The 17,868-nt window shown below is 41.5% G+C and overlaps 1 protein-coding gene across 2 annotated transcripts in view; it reads left to right on the plus strand.

Moving 5' to 3' along the window:
• ASPP (Ankyrin-repeat, SH3-domain, and Proline-rich-region containing Protein) overlaps positions 1–17,868 on the plus strand; it is a 52,403-nt gene that overhangs the window by 23,871 nt on the left and 10,664 nt on the right. For both annotated transcript variants that reach the window (XM_064686693.1, XM_064686692.1), the window contains exon 2: positions 1,920–1,978. In XM_064686693.1, the coding sequence (XP_064542763.1) occupies positions 1,946–1,978 (33 nt within the window). In that variant the 5' untranslated portion in view covers positions 1,920–1,945. The remainder of the gene's footprint in view (positions 1–1,919; positions 1,979–17,868) is intronic.

The raw sequence follows: 17,868 nt of genomic DNA on the forward strand, positions 1-17,868 counted from the left end.
ATATGCCCCAAGCTGGCCGCACTTTAAGCCATGCAGCAAACTTTTCACTCAGTTTACAAGCAGTCAAAAAAAAGAAAGCCAACAAAAAAAGCAGAAAGAATTTGTTAACTATTGTCAGCCGAAGATTAAATACCCTTTCAGGCAATTAAAGTAGATGAGCGGCAAATTTATTTCCTTTTATATAAGAACTCAATTGTTAATCAATATTTGCTATGGTGGTGACTATTTGATATAGTAGTTCGATCCGAAGAAAAAAACAGACAAAACTTGCCTCAATATATTTAGCTATAAGACTGAGAGTGACTCTTTGAATGAGAATTAGACAGACGAATGGACGGATATTACTATAACTTCTCGACTCTTGATAAGTATCAAGAATATATATATATATACATATACATAGATTGTGAGTTTGAACACGTCTCTCCCATAGCATACCATCGATAATACCCTTTATCAGGGTATAGAAAAGAGTAGAAAATGCTGACAGGAAACTTCCAATCAGAAATGAATTACTTTGAACTGTTCGGTGCTGGTAGGGGGTGAATGCGGGGGGTGGGGTGGGGTGGAGACTGAGGACGGCAGTGTCAAGTTTAAGAAGCCATGAAATAACATTAATTTGTTGCAAATTCGCTTGCCAAGTTTTAAGTTGAATTAATTTGATTAGCTTATCGCTCGTTCAAAGTTGAAACTTCATCAGCATTTCAAGAGCAAGCGTCAAGTGGGCGAAGTGCGCCAAGTGGGCGTGGCAATGCTCAGTCACTCTCGCTGTGTTTGTGTGTGTGTATGTGAGTGTATGAGTGTGTCCTTGATGACAAGAACCCTGGACCTGCAATTGTGTAAGGAATTGTTGAAGGCGATGTGTGTATGCGAGTGTGTGTGTGACATTTACGACAACGACAATTCAAATTTTATTAGATTACATGAAATTTATGTGGCAATCAATTTAAAAAAATAAACCTTGCCTAGCACCAGGGGAGCGGGTGGTGGTGCTGGGGGAATCGAGTGGGCAAAGGGTGGGCCAGGAACAGGAACAAGGAAGTTAAGTGAAATGCAAATGACGAAGGACTTGGGCACACATTTTAATAAGGAACTTTTTTCATTCAGGTTTAGTAAAATAAGTCAAATAAAGAGTGCGTTAGGTAGAGAAGGAGAGAGAGAGAGTGAGAGAGAGAGAGCGAGAGAGAGAGAGAGATAGAGGGAGATGGAAAGGGATAGTAAAGGACTGACATATGGACCCAAAAAAATATCTTTAAAATATATTTTTTTTTAATGCGGCAAGTGCTTGAAATTGATAAGGCAGTTAGGCCACATGTGTGTTTGTGTATATGTGTGTGTGTGCTTTTTTGCATTGTTAGCAACCAGACACACACACACACACACACACACACAGACGCGCAGCACACAATAGCGAGCGGGCCAAATGGAAATACAAATTTAAATTGTGTGGCCTCGCTAAATATATTTGCAAAGCAAACACACACACACACACACAGGCACGGATACAGTGAAACCTGTGCTGCCAACCGTCTCATATATCCAATGATTGTTTGTTTGTTCACTATACACTAGCACAGGGTATGTTCATTTGCTAAGAAAACATGCAACGCTTTTTCGAAACCCTCATTCTAAAGTAAAACAAATGTAATTCTTATCCATATCTTCCATCGTATTAGAAATAAATAAAATTTTAAATGTGGTTAATTGTATATTATAATAACATTAACATTTGGTCTCAAACTAAGTTGTTTTAGGGGAAAAATAAAAACACTTTCCCTTTAATTATATTAATAATATTATTCCGTTCCCCAGCAAGGGTATTCGCTCTTCGGCAGGCCGAAGCTATACAATTTTTCACTTGTTTGCTTTGCTTGTGCTTATTTGGCTCTTTGCTTATTTCTTTTTTTTGTCATTTGCAGATTGGCTGAATCTCTAACGTCATGGTATGAAGGAGCCGGCGAACACTTTGGATGAAATTGTAAGTGCCATGCAGTTCATATATCAACTAAAGTGCGCCACACAGACAGACAGACAGACAGAACCCCAAATGGGGTATGCCACAGAAAAACAGACAAAAAAAATATGAAGGACATTAAGCGGCGTGACATTTGTTGAGGCAAGTCAAGAGAATGCAACTGACACAATGTGCTGGGCCAGCGAGGGGCATGGTGGATAGGGGATGGGGTATATAGCTTGAAAAGCAATCTAAATAGAATACTGTACTGTGTGTGATGACGCTGCCAGGTGGCGCCAGCCTAGCATAAAAGGGTTACCAAATTTCAAAAACGCAACATGTGACGCCCACAGCAAACAGAAGGGGGGGGAGGGGGGGTGGGGTGGAATATGCTGTCTCCGATTGGCAGTTGAAACTAAGCCAAGCCGCAGTTTGTTTTGGATGTCAGTTTGGCAAAAGGTTCGCAACGTTTGGGTAATTGTTATGTAAATGAGTTTTACAATTTTTGCTTAACGCAAAAGGTCAAAAAGAGCGCGACACAGACAAAAGGACGCACACACACAGGACACTAAAACCTTGTGGTATATAGCCAAACGTCTCCCTTCTCCAACCCGAACTTGTGGCAGTCGGCATATTTTGGGGTTTGGGCTGCTGACGATGATGAGCACCACAAGCCCACAAACACACACACACACACACACACATACACACCTGAAGTAGATGCTTGTGTTGCATGCCTCTGCATGTTAATCCTCGAGCTGCTCCTCAGCTGCTCAGCAAGTTCTTTTATAAAATTGCAAATCAGTTTGAAAGTCAACGACAGGTTGTTTTGTTGCCGTTGCTGCCGTTGCTGCCAAAACAAGCGATATGCCCAGCACCAGCCCAATCCTCCCCCCTGTTGTCCACGGACAACCACTGGCATCCACACAGCAAGCGCCTCCATCTGCGTCACGTTTCGTGGTGTAAACATACGAATTTATATGACTGTATTTAGTAATAAAGTTGCCTGTCATTGTTGCTGCTGCTGCTGCTGTTGTTGTTGTTGTTGTTGTTGTTTTTGTTACAGTGGTTTGCAGCAGTGTGGGCAAAGTTTTTGTGTCGGGCGGGGAACGTTGCATGTGGCAGTGGCGGTGGCAGGGCAGCGACGACACATACGAAAGTTAATAACCGTTTAGCTAGTAAGCTAAAGTTGCCGACCGAAATTCCTTGGCGGGATTACAGTGAAATTTTACGATTATGTTTTGCTAGCAGTCCGTTTTTGGCTTTTGGCCCAGTCTACTTAATGGCATACAACATGCCACTATATTATATAAAGCGCTTTGGGATTATCAAATTGATTTCTTTTTTTATGTACATAAATGCTGCATACTTTTGCGGGCAGCTGAAGTTTGTGCTCGGCGAAGATGCTGGGAAATTGGGCCAAGCGAAGTGGAGAAACTACTTTGAAAATATTTTGATTACATTTTAAATTTCTATTGTGAAATTAATATGATAATATTTTGATTGAACATTAATTGAATTTAATTGTGCTTTGTTGAATTGTCTAGAATGCAATAGATTGCTTTTTAAATTGCACTATGTAATTTAATGTAATACATTATTTTCTCAGGCTAAAGCTATTCTAATATTCAAGCATAAAGTTTAAGGTGGGATGTGTTTATTCTATACTTCTAAAGCTTTTCTATTTATTAATTTTTATTCATGCCCAACTATTCACTTTGAGCAAAAAAGACTTCTTCTTATATGTGCCTTAGCTGTGCACTTTTATTTTTCAACAGGTTTTATCATTAGCAAATTGTGTTGACACGAAATACCTGACTTTAATCTGGCAAGCCACAAATTCTAAAAGCTTTTAGCTAAAAACTCATACAAATATTTGTATGCCAACCACTTTAGTATGTGTATAACTAAATTAATTAAAAGTTCTTGGCCAAAAACTCAATTTGTTATTAATTAAACTGCAGAGGCAGAGAGCTGCTCAACTTGAGTACCCCAACGGCACGTTAATTAAGGAGACTTGTACGAAGAGCCATAGACGCAGGCGTCATTATACATAATGACAATGGAACACGTCAGCTTAACGCTTCAGGTTTGGCATACAATTTCTGACAGCTCTCTAATTGCAACTCATGCAGCATGCAGCATGTGGTATGCAACTGGCCAGCCAACATACTAGCAGTCAGTGGCCCTGAATGTCTCCAAACGCAAAACTTTCAAATTAGTCAGCAACTGTTTTGGCATTTGTTACGCATACGCAACGTGTTGCAGCCACCTCGAGAAACGATTTGACATTTCAGCTGTCTGCCGCCCGATGCCAAGCGAACTAAGCAGTGCTTAGCACGCTGGCAACATTGTCTACAGCTTCAATTTCCGTATATGAGTGGGCGCTGCTGGTGCAAAGGGGGCATGGTTGTGGGGCACATGGCTTATTTCCTTAAGTGCAGCATCAGCTTGCTTGCTGTGCCTCGTTGTGCTGTTGGCCAAATAAAGGCTAAAGCATGGCAAAAGACAAACATAACCGCACACGTATAAGCACACATAGTAACAGATACAGTTACAGTTATGGGGTCACGCACACACACTGACATACACACACACACACACATGCTCGCGTGGCATGGCATAGCAATTGCTAGCATGCAGATGTGACTGAGAGGCCGCTTGAAATTTTAATGCAAGGCAGCCATTCTCAACGGCATATTTACATTTTAGCTCAATGTCAATTGTGTTTATAAATTAATTTGCAAAAAGACATATGTACAACGCACACAGCCTACACACACACGCTCGCACACACGCACACACTGAGTACACCCCGTGGCATTGGCAGCAGGTCCCCAAACAGCATGGAGGAAAAAAGAATCGCGTTCTGAACAAGTTTGTCTTTTGTTTAGAGGCCATGGGTGGCGACAGTATGGTGGAGAAGGGGTAGTTGTTGCCAGAGTCAGACACATGTATGGAGGGTGCGTGTGCGTGTGTGTGTTCCTGTTGACCCCACGACGAGCTAATGTCGCATTGTGTTGTGTGTTGCGCCTGTCGCTGTGACAGGTTGTTGTCGCTGCTGTTAGACGCATGCCTTTGTCTTTGCCACTGAAGCGGCCTCGGGACGCCCACGCAGCATCAGCAGAAGCCCCAGCAGCGGCAGCAGCAGCTGCCTCTCAGCATACGTTGGTTGACTTTCTCGTAAATATTTGCGCACAAAAGTCGGCAATGATTTGCTGCAACAAACTGGCAGCAGAGGGCTCAAGCAGCAGCCACTTGCATTCGGAGTTTATAACGGTACTAACACACACCAACACTCACACACAGAGACACACACACACACACACACAGCTAGAGCTTAGCAGTTGTGCTGCAAAAATGACAAACGGCCGAGGCAGGCGGCTAATTTGCGCAACTAAACTAAACGACAGCTCAGGCACAGTGAAACCCAATTAAAATAAAAGAAAAAAATTTTTTAAATAAAACTAAAAAAAACGCAACAGTGGTTGCTTCACTTATTTGCTGTTCAATTTGCATAATTCAACTAAGGATATGCGCTAGTGGACTTGATTGGATTACCAAGAATAACTGCCGATGCAGCTGCGTAGCAGTTAGCAGCAGGGCATGGGCGTGGGCAAGGACCGACTAAGAGCTACCCTTTGCTTATATACCAAATTTTATCAGACACACATTTTGAGACTTACTTATATTTATTATTTACTTATCAAGATTTAATTAACGAATGCATGATTAAGCGGAATATTTGCAATTGATAACAATTTTCGCTAAATACTTTACTTTACATTCTCAGCTTTGACATATCTTATTTTATTGACCTATTTAAAGGTTCTTTCAAATCTATTTTCAACTAATTGCGACCACTTTTTATAACCTTTGTTCGAAAACCCAATAACAATCGTCGCGTACCACTGTGCTGTGCTGTTGGCGCACGCACTTCCGCGCCTTGCCGTATCCTTAGCATTTGGGAATGCAAGTGAGCAAGAACCAACCAGCACACCCCCCACGCTCCCTTCATGCCGACAACCCCTTTACACCAGCTGCGTGTGTTGGTGAACAGCTGCAGTCTTTCGGCTTCGGCGCTTCGGCTCGGGCCGCGCTTCGTGCGCTATGTTCGGCTGCGGCTGCGGCTCGGCTGGCAGCCATTGGGCCAAAGGGAAAGCGTTTAAAGCAGCAGCAGTCGCCGACGCGTTCAGTTCTGTTTTCTGCTTTTATCGCTTATTCGCTTTCGGTTTCAGTTGTGCATTGGCTGGCGCCGACGACAGTTCGCCGATTGGGACGCAGCGCGCAACGCATCGCATCGGAACGTAACCGCGCTACGTAACGTAACGCAACGTGTAACGTAACGGAAACGCAAAAGTGACGTAAAATTCGTGGCCGCATTTTGTGAGTTATTAAAATGCGATAAAAGCCAGTGAATCGGTAATAAAGCGCTTATCTTTGCTCGCAATTACGGGAGGCGCACTCGAAAGGGGGGCGCGCCCGAGTGACAAAGCAACCGCCAGCAGGCCTTTGATATATATAAAATAAATACATGTATATATAACTGTAGATATCTCTGTAATATCACAGCACTCGCTCTGCGTGGCGCCCAATTACCAGGCACTGAACATCAAGCCATGCCCCCATGCTCATTCCCCCGCCCCTGCCTCGAACCCCGACCCCCGACCCAGGCCAAAATGTGTAGTCAATTGTGGCCGGGCGCCCGCATCTGTTACAAATGACAAGGAAGCTCAGTCGCTGTTGTTATTGTTGTTGTTGTTGTTGTTGTTATTGCTGTTGCTTTTTTCTGGCTGTTGCTCTTCTTTCTCTGGGCTGATATTTACGATCCCTGAGTTCGAGTCGAGGCTGAGCTACGTCTCGGTTTTGGTTTAGGTTTAGGCTTCGGTCAGCCCACAAATGTGCGCTGTCATTTGTGTGTCGCTCCATTTTAGTTAATAGTTGGATACGTGTGTGGCATATTACACACATTAGTGTGCCCCAGACACACACACACGCACAGACACACAGACCCACACTTACCACACACATGCACACCTTGTTGACAACGTGCCGGCCTGTTTGTTTTTCTTCACCTTCTTGACTTGGCTTCCGCTTCGTGTATCTCTAAAAACATTCAAAGTATCTTACGGATGTGCCACTTGCCCAACGCGTGTGTGTGTGTGTGCGTGCTACTTTTGGGTGTTTATGACATTTAAATCAATATTGTCACACGTCGCCACTCGGTCCACCCCAACCCCATTCCACCTGCCACCCATCTACCAACTGCCTATGAGTCGCTGCAATTTGCACAGATTTGTTGCCGACTTTTCAAGTGTCGCGCTCTCATTGCAATCATAGAAGAGCTCCACTGTGCCCCGCCCACTCCCCTTGCGTTTGGCCTGAATTACGGCTTAATGAGCGGAATTTTCAGTGCAGTTTCGCCGCAAATATACGGCGCTTGGCTCGCACTTATTTAGTGCTCATACGCCCCGTGGTCTAGCAAAAACCTGGCAACAACTTTTCGCTCGCATTACAGACAACCAGCTAGGGGCGGATCTGAAGGCGGGCACGAGCTTCTGAGCATTTTGTACGCTAGCTGCCTTTTGTTTAAAGCGATGCGGGGATCTGAGATAAGGTCATTTGTTGACCTCCGTCTGCCACCCGACCGCCCGACCGCCCGTCCGTCCACCGCCTTCTGCATCGCTGCAACAGCAGCTGCATGAATTAAGTTTTTGTCGTCGCTTTTTGTTTAGCAAACTGAGAGCCCACATAAGTTCTAATGCCAGCAGCGGGAGCAGCCGGCAGGATAATACGCACTCACCTGGCCATTTGCAGCGTCTGCTTTTTACGCCCACTTGAGTGCATCAGCGGCCAGAGCGACCCTGCCTTGCAGAAAGTTGCGGCATTTTAATTTGTTAAGTGTGCGACGTTCATGTCCTGCGTGCCAGTGGACAGTCACTGGGCATCCAAATGGGCAGCCCCTGCTCTTAACCCCCTCCCCTTCATCCTGCCGGCCAGGTAGCCCCAAGTTTGCCCCAAAGCAGCCACAATTTTATTTGCATTCGTGCAATTGTTGTTGGGGCAGGCACCGTAGGCAATCAAAAGTGGGAAAACTATTTCAACAAATTGTTGCCATCTCTCTTACTCCTGCTTTGTTATTGTACTGCCTGCTTTCTTGCTCACGTTGGGCAACTTGGTGTCCTTTTGCGAGTTACAGTTCACAGTTCACAGTTTGCAGTCTACAGCTCTTGGCCAGCTTTAAATGTTGGCCATTAGCAGCAGTACATCACATCCACATTCAGGACACGCCAATGAATTTCTTAATTAAGCTTAATGTGCAATTTTCTGAAACTGACTGAAACTGAAGGAATGCCAGTATATATTGGGCGCAATCCCCCGTTCCCCGCTAAGTGGCCAAGTGGACACGTTGTTCATTCCATTTGAATTTTCGGTTAAGGCAAGTTAACTCAAATTAAAAAAAACACAAGCATCTGCTTGAAATTGCGTTAAACGCCACTCCACAAGATTCATATGCTTGCCCTTCGTGTGTGTGTGTGTGTGTGTGTGTGTGTGTGTATGTGTATGTGTATGTGTGTTTGCCCCAAGGAGCTGGCAAAAGGAATCCTTACATATAAATATATTTATGTACACAATATTCTCGTATCTGTGGCTCATAAATTTTAACCATTTTCCATTTTACAGCAGCAACCCAAAAAGCCTCGTAATGAAAAAAGTTTTAAGGTAGCCAGTTAATTACAAAATTTCCACAAGGACCAGGAATATGCATTTCGGTGTTGGGCCCCGAAAGCAGAAGTTCATTAGTATATCTAATATGTTGTATCAAAACAAGATTATCTCCATCTATTATTTTGATAGTCAATTTGCATTTTTAATATTTGTATTTTCAATTACAAGCAGTATTAGGGGCCAGTTTTTCAAATACATTTCATTGCCAATTCCATTTTTTATATTCGTATTTCCAATTTTTACCATTATTAAGAGCATTCCATACATACATTTGCCAGTTTTCCAAATAAATTTCATTACCAATTCACTTTTTAATATTTGATATTTCCAATTATTACAAATATTAAGAGTATTCCACACTTACAAATGCCAGAGTACTTTTTACTATTTGTTCTTCTAATTGTTACCAACATTAAAGGTATTCTACTCAAAAAAGTGCTATCTTTTCGAATTAATTAATATATTAACTGAGTTTTCCCATTGAGCTGTGATATCTATGAATCGCTAGTTATAATAATGGTTTTCCACTTAATGTGATAACGATTTATGATTCATCTAAATTTTAATAAGTAAACTTTGAATCGAGTTTTAAAGAAGTAAACTTATTAGTAATCGATATATTATCGATATATTTTCTAGCCTTAAAATAATTCACAAAATTAACCAAAATGCAAAAAGAGCATAAGTAATGCAAAAGTTAAGATACCGACAAGTCATTTCTTAAAGTTATTTTTCTTAACTCTTCCGCAAACTTATCGATTAACAATTTAGATCACTTTGCCCTCGATAACACAATAATCTACTGTTTTTTTTGGGTGACTTCCAATGCACTCAAGCACCTTTTAAACACTTAAGAAGTCGCAATTACAATTCGCTCAACGCTGAACCCATGCCACATGGCATTAGGATCAGCTGGTCGAGGTTGTTGCCGTTGCTTTGGGTCCATTCGGTCCTAAACACATTTGAACTCTTAGCACTTCACTAATCTGTCCATTGTGGGGCATTCCGAGTGGGCCAAAATGGTCGCATCATAACTGTTTTTTCTTTTAGCTGCGACTGAGTGTGCGTGTGTGTGAGTGCCTGTGCGTGAGTGTGTGCCAAGTAAATTTACGACTAGTGGACAGACACTTTTGGTCACTCATGGTCACTTGGCAATGTTCATGGTCACTTGGCATTGGGCATTTCGTATCGGGCAATGGGCGTTAGCCGGGTTCATGAACTTCAGTGCACAGGTTAGCGCCGAGTTAGCACCAGTTAGCCAATAGCACCAGCCCCGCCCAGCGTATTACACACCAGAGAGAGAGCATCCTTCACGATTACTTAATATTAATGACGCTTGGTTCGGGCCAGCTTTCAGCTTGCAGAGGCCAGTTTCATCTACAGCTCCATCCACAGCTTCATGTCGCAAATCTGTCGTCGTCGTCGTCGATGGAAAAAAAGTTCGCCTTGGTCCGTGTTGTCTATGTAATGAATGCCTTTTGTGTGCGCCTTTTGACTTGGTTTACTTCTGGGAGCCGCAGCAGCCAACAGAGGGGAGGGTAGGGGACCCGGAGAAGGAGAGCAGGGGATTGCTGCTCCGAGCCTCAGGCAGCGTTTTATCTCCTTGCATTGTGTTGAATGGCCGCAGCAGAGCAGCTGAAAATATTTGCTTAAGCAGATTTAACTACATTAACTTAATTAAATAGGCGCTAAGCAGATCATAGGAGGAGACAGCAGGGCAGCAAATGGGAGAGAGCGAGTGTGAGAGAGAGAGGAGTTGGGTAAGCGTTTGATTTTGTAAGCAGACATGGCGTATGCGTGATATTGATTGATTTCGAATTACATACAATAAATGCCGTTGCCAGTTGTTGTTGCTGCTGGTATTTGTTGTTGTTATTGTTATTGTTATTGCCTCGAGCTGCACAAAAGAGTTCAATTGATGTTTGGAAGTGGGCGGCTCAATGAATGAATCCGTGCGGATTCGCCTGCTTGCCCCAAACTCAACGTCTATCACCGCCTCTCTCTCTCTCTCTCTCTCTCTCTCTTTCTTTATTTCCTCAACTCTCTTACTCTTGCTTTTGTTGCCCTGCAGCTGTTTGCCTGGTTTTGGTTTTGTTCTGTTCATTGTTCTTTGGATTGTTGCGTAAATGTTGTTTTAATCAAGCAGCAGGCTAAACATTTGAGCTGTTATTGTGGCTGTTGGCTTCTACTTAATGTATCCTGTACACTCACACTCATACACTCACATACACACACACACAGACACAATTTTCGCAATGGGTATATTAAGCAGACGTGTTTGTGCTACAAAGCGTTTTACATGCCAAACTTTTCAATGGACGCGTCATTAGTTTCATTTAGAAGCAATTGAAAATCGTTTACAGTTCTTAGGCAATCCAGTAAACAGTTGAGCTTCAGTTGCTGTTAAAAGGAAGTGAAGTCAAGATTGCATTGAGTTGCTGCTAAATATAACAATTATGGCTTAGAAGAACATTACATTTAACAAAACAAGTTCATTTTATGTAAAAACATTAGCATAGTTCGTATAACAGAGACCTCTTAACTTATATAATGTGAAAACTAACATAATGTTATAGAACACTGATATTCAAGAACGTTAACATAAACACTTGCATGTTATGCCTGCTTTAAACGAATATTAACTTGTTAACATAACAACTTTATGTAAAGTTACATTCTGTTAAATGCTAATACATGATTGAACTAAATGAAAATGTTAAACTTTTTAAGTTTTGAAGAAAGAAGCTTGCATGCGAGTCAATTAACGGAACAGAAGTAGAAGAAACATAATAGAGCTAAAGAATATGTCTGCTAGAGTTTTCATGAAATTTTCATAAATGAATTTCTTTACCCAGCTCGCCGATATTACTTTCCTCTAACCTCTATCGCTTTAGAGGGTATCTCATAGTTTAGCTAGTGAAATAAACAAACGCTTTGTTCATTTGATTGCTCACACATTGCCGAAAGATTTACTGTCCATTGGACAGATTGTGGCCAAGTGTGTAATTAGCAGTTGACCGCGTGCTAAATGCAACAATCAAATAGAGAGCAGTAATACCCTAGCTCGGCGGCTCAATGGGTGGAGCCTGGGAAGTGCCAGTCAAGGTCAAGTTAATAAATGTTCAATGCCTGCCGCAGACAACACTCAGGGCGCCCTGCTGATGGCTCTGCTGATGGCTCTGCTGTCCCTGATGGCCGAGACAGTTTGTATTTTATTATTATTTAGCCCAAGAGCACAAGTTGGCCAAAAATGGTTATGGTAATACGAATGGAAATTCAAATGAAAAATTGAAATAGAAATTGAAATGGAAAATTGCTGTGAAAATAGCGGAGATAACGCTTTGGTCAACTTTTATTATCTGCCTTTGCCTGCTGCTGTGCACTGCGGAAATACTTGACAGTCATAGTTTCTGGCCAAAACGAATTGCGGAACTGACTAATTCAATGCAAACTCATCAGAGTGCAATTCAAACTTGCTTTGCGATAAGAATTTTTGTTTGTCCAAGAATGCGGCGCTTGTGAATTGTGCCCGAAAGCAGTTTGAAACTGATTTATCTGAGCATATCTTAATTGTCTTATGCAGACACAGATATGATTCTTGCAAATGTGCAATGCACACATACACACACACACATGGTAAAGAGGAATGTATATATATATATATATATATCTATTTAAAAGCTGCACGTTTAAATTATTTAAATGGCATTTTTGCATAATTTATGTGGCCTTAAATCAGGCCATGTGCCCGATTTAAACTCTATGTGTGTATAGCAATTACCATTTGGTATCGACCCAGCGGCAATGGGACACGTACAAGAAAAATATATGAGCCCGAGCCTGGACATTTAAATAATTGTCATATGGAGAGAGCTGTCATATATTTGTGTCTCTCGGTCTGAGGTCCTCGTCTAATTTCGGTTCATGTCATGCTGATTTGGGGCTGGTTCTGCTTTCGGTTCTCGTTTCTGGTTTCTATTTCTATTACCAAATGCTGCCAAATGAACAAATGTACAAATGTGGGCGTTCGTCGCGTTAATAATAAACAAGAAATGCTTCACACAAGTATGCTCGACTAGCAGCTGCCCTGTAGTCTGAAAAAAGTACCTACATGTACATAAATATAAAGCAGGCTAAAACTAGACATTAGTTGCATTTGTACAGTTGGCATTAGATTAAACGTACACTTAACTAAACTAAAATTGAAAGTGAGAAAAATTTAGAATAAAGAGAAAGTGCCAAATATCTCTTACGCTGATTGTAACTAAATTTGAATATTACTTCTTGCCAGATTTATGTATGTATATATGAATGCTTGTATGTATGTATGATTGTATGCATGCATATATATGTATATGCATGCATGTATGAATGAATGAATGAATAATTTAATGTATGAATGTGTATATGTGTTTATGTATGTATGTATGTGTGTGTGCGTGTGTGTATGTATGTATGTGCGTATATATGTATGTACGTATGCATGTAAATTGTCTTATAAAATGCCAATAGCACACCAATTTGTCTTGCTGCGCGGCAAAGTTAAATAAGAAAACGTATTTATTAAATCTGCCCTCCTCCTCGATTCTCAAAAATGTAAATAAGACTTGCAGAATTCACCTATGAATAAGGCGCAGGCGGCTTGAACGCTGGAAGCTGAGGAGCCGGAGGAGCGCCAAGGGGGCGGAGGAGGAGGCGTATGTTTGTAGGTATGTAGGTAGATATGTAGTTATGTGGGTATGTAGGTGTGTAGGTATGTATGTATATATGTATGCATGTATGTATGTATGTATGTATGTAGGTAGGTATGTATGTATACATGTATGCATGTATGAATGTATGTATGTTTGTATGTATGAATGAATTTTGACCAAGAATAAAATTGCCTGGCCATGCCCGTAGCACGTTTAAAATAAATTCTCTCAATGATCTTTGAAAATGAGTTTTAAACCAATGGTACGGTAAACAAAAAACTTTCATGCAACCGTTTTCCGCCGTGTTTTAGCCTGACAATCATAATACCCACTTAGACCTCCTAATGATTACAGAGTATCGATAAATAGGCAGTCAGTTAGAGAGACAGATATACAGCAAGCCGCGCAGCGCAACGCCGCGCTGAAGGACATGCCAAGGCAATAACCTGTAGGGCAAGGGCCCGCAGTAAAAGCCATGAGAATCTGCCCTTACCAAGGCAAATGGCCCTCACTGCCTACCAAATTGCGCTTCATTTATTTATAATAATTACAACAGTGAAAAGTTTGAATAGTCATTTGGCTGTAACCGAAAAACGGCACGGCCTAGGGGTAGGAGGCGTGGCAGCCAGTAAAGTTAGCAACTGAAATATGCAGACTAATAGGGCGCACTTTCGCCGGAAATCGCAACTATTATTTGTGAGGAATCAGTGCCAAAGAAAAAAGCGGCCAACTTGTTTGCAACTTCTCATGTTTTGAATAATTGCCAGCCATTGTCCGAGCCGGGATCAGATCCGAGCTCGTCCGGCGGGGCCTGTTGTGGCCTTTTCTGGCCTGGGCTGGCCTTGTGGCCAACTTGGCTTTTGTGTGCGCGTAAATAATCAGTGTCCGACGAAAATAAAAACCAGACGTATCAATTTTTAATGCGCATACGCCCCACGCAACAGCACAAAAAACAAAAAATAATACAAAATAAAAAAAACAGCAGCAGGCGGACAGCTGCATCAATTTCACGTTGATTTTTTACGTATTTTGTATTACGGATTTCGTGCTCATATTCAATCCAATTGCTCGCACTGTTGACGACCATGTAAATTTTCAGTTTTAATTTGTTTATTATTTTTACGTCAATTATTTAACAACAACAATTACGCGCGTTGCTGGCGACTGCTGCCAAGCAGCGCAGCAATTCAATAAAGCATTAAATTAAATTTTCAAATTTATAATTAAAAATAGCTGTACAATTAAATTGTCAAACAAAAATAACAACAACTCGTAAACCCGTGCGTGTTCATCATTTTGGCGCTCTTAATTAACGCAAATCGTTTGCATAAAATTAAAAATAAAATATATATATATATATGTATTCAGATACATTTTGGGATATTTTGTGCATGTAATCCGTTTAGGGAATAAGGACTATATTTAATTTATTTGCAATATTTTAAAATGGGTTTATTTTGAGAGCACATTGCGCTTATGATATTATGTTATATATACATTATTACCATACTATTCAGTTTCGAAAGGGACTACTATCTTAATGTCTTAACCTTTAGAAAATGCGAGCAGAATATGTACAGGATGTACGATTTGCAGTCTTTTGCTTCACAGTTTGAAAATTTTGAGTAAAGCTTCAATATTTAAACTGTAAAAGCTTTAAGTTTGCCACTTTTCTCTCTTCATTTTTATTTTGTAGCTTAAATAGAAATCCTTTATATTTTATGCATTGAGTCATTGAGTAATAAAGAGATTATTATTACTCAATGTATTTTATGATAAGGCTTATATCTTGAAGCTTTTGATGTGTTTAAATTCTTAAAGCTTTTATTAAGAGGTATATATCCTGAAGCTTTTATTGTGCTTACTGTGCTTATTTATGCTACCATGCATAAAAGCTTATATTGAGCTTTAATCGCAATCTTCAGTTTACTTAAAGCTTTAAGCTTGCCGTTTTTCTCTCTCTCATTCCTTATTTTTGTAGCTTTAATATAAATACTGTATACTTTACGATAAAAGTAATAGGTATATATCCTGAATCTTATATTACATTTTAATCACTAAAGCTCAAAAGCTTTTCTCACGATTAAAACGCACTCTGCTTAGTGTGCTCAAGTTGAAGCTCAGAGTATAATTCTGAGTACCCCGAATAAAGTATCCATGAGCGTTGGCTCTCAACTGGCGCTCTTTCAATTACTCGCAGTAATTTAATAGTTGCTTTAATCAATAAGTCGATTTGAATAGCGTGTCATCATCATTTGTATTGAGCTGTGGCCCATCTGGGGCGTACTTTTTCCGCGAGGAGAGCATTTCATTTGCTGCTTTAATTGCCGTTTCGAAATCAATTGTGCGACCTTGAGGCGGGGGCATTTTAATTCGCTTGCCGGGCACCAAATAAGCAAACGCGCTGACCTGGCACCGCTCACGTGAAACCAACAACAGCCTACCCCCCCGCGGCTCTGTGAGCCCCGCGCTGCCCCAAATCGCTGCGCTTTAATTACTCTTGCGTAAAATTGCTTCAACTCGCAACTTTGTGGAGTGTTAAGCGTTTGGCACGAAATCGTCAAACGGCTGACCCTAAAGCAAAAACTGAAAAAAAGGCAAATAAAAACGGGGCGAAAAGAAAGAAACGTCAATGGAAAACGCCGACACTGGCCTGAATGACGCTCACTGAAATTACGACGCGTCCTGGCTCCCAAACACAAATGCGAACCCAAACCCAAACCGACCCTCAAACCGAAACCGAAACCGAAACCATCGAACAAACCGCAACCGCAGACGCAGTTTGCGCCCACTTTATTTCCTACCTTTTGCCAATGCTCCGGACATCAACAAAGCGTCGAGCATTTGAGGCTGGCCCCAAAGGCGAGACGTTTCGCGTGAGCGACAACTTAAGCGCCAACAACAAGGCGCACCACCCAACCAACCAACCACCCAACCGCTCTGTACACATAACCCATACAATACATGAGTGTGCAAAAGTTTTGCACAGCAAAAGCCACTCAGAGCTGAAACCACTCGGAACAAGCCGTTTCTGCACAGGATAAGAAGTGGCAGAGGGGGGATGCAAGCTGGAGTGGGGTGCTGGCAAACGCATTCCACGAGTATTGAAGTGTGTGTGCGTGTGCTCGAGTGTGTGTGTGCGTGTGCGACCCACAAAACAACTGAACCGTAGCGCAGCGTGTCGCATTGCTGTGGCACCGCCAGCGACCGGCAGCTAGCCACCAGGTGGCAGCCACCACATGGATGACACTTGCTCAGGCTCGCCCCACAAATTGCTCAAGTTGCGGCTATGGTCGATGTCAGATCTTCGATTCCATGCAAATTGATTAAACTTCGAAGAGCCCTCCGGGGCTGCATCCGACCCCAGCTTGCCCCGGGGATACAGCCACACCTGCAACTGCAACGGCAACTGCAACAGCAGGTCGCGCGCTTCCTGCCCAGCCGTAGTTAGCTAATCGCCTCAGTTGATGTCTGCTGTCTGCTGTCTGCTCTCTCTCTCTCTATCCCCCCCTCTCTCTCTTTCTCTCTCACTCTCATGAAACACACTTCCGCAGTGCATATCCCGTTTGTAATCGATTTCAAAATGTGCAGCAAGGACGTGACAGCAGGACACAGCGTCAGCAACTTTGAGAAACTTAACAGCGCGACATTTCGAGTAGAATAAATAAAAGACAACAGCTGCACAACGAAATTTGCATACTCTTTCGTAGTATATAGATTCCATATGGTAGATATTTTAAGAGAATACTGCTTGTACATTATCCCATTCACGACTCTTCCTGTGACCTAGTGTCTATTATATCGGAATTGAAATATGAAGTATGCAATTTATCTTCAAATTTTTGACATTCAATTAACTTAGACTTAACGTTTACTCATCATCTACAATTAACTATGTTCTCTGAGGTTAATTAAACCTCATTGTGAATAGATACAAAAATGCAGATCCACATTTATTGAGTATAGTATGTGGTAGATCATTCAAGTTTCTTTGAACTTTTAAATAAAGCTCGCGCGGGTGAACCAATCTTGAAATAAACTCTTCACCTTGATTTAATCATAATAATAAATCTTGACTGATTAATTGTTTATTTATAAGTATATTGAACATAGAAGACAGATACTATAAACTATCAAAAATATTAAATTTGGGATCGATTATTCCTTGTTCAGTTGCCTGAATAATTTGGTCACTTAAAAGCCCAGTTAGTTGGGACTTAAATACTTGACTTTAACTTGAGCTATTGAGCTTTCTTTTGTTTTGTTCGGGCCATGTTTTGCCACGCCCTTTGGATCTTGAGTGGTTTCTGATTAAAATAAAATGCATTTTTCCAATTTGTTAAATTTTGAGCCCTGTTGCAAAACCTACTTTGTGTTTGGTAACCATTAGTTACCCTTCTTTTGCTCTTTTTTTTTTATAAGCATAAAATTCAAATATCCAACGTGAGAGTATGGGAATGAAAGGCAAAAACCAGAAACGATAGAAACGAC

Source organism: Drosophila montana, unplaced genomic scaffold (assembly GCF_035044405.1).
Source record: "Drosophila montana isolate Dmon_TW-CO22-7 unplaced genomic scaffold, ASM3504440v1 contig_3200_1, whole genome shotgun sequence".
In the NCBI taxonomy this organism is placed as follows: domain Eukaryota; kingdom Metazoa; phylum Arthropoda; class Insecta; order Diptera; family Drosophilidae; genus Drosophila; species Drosophila montana.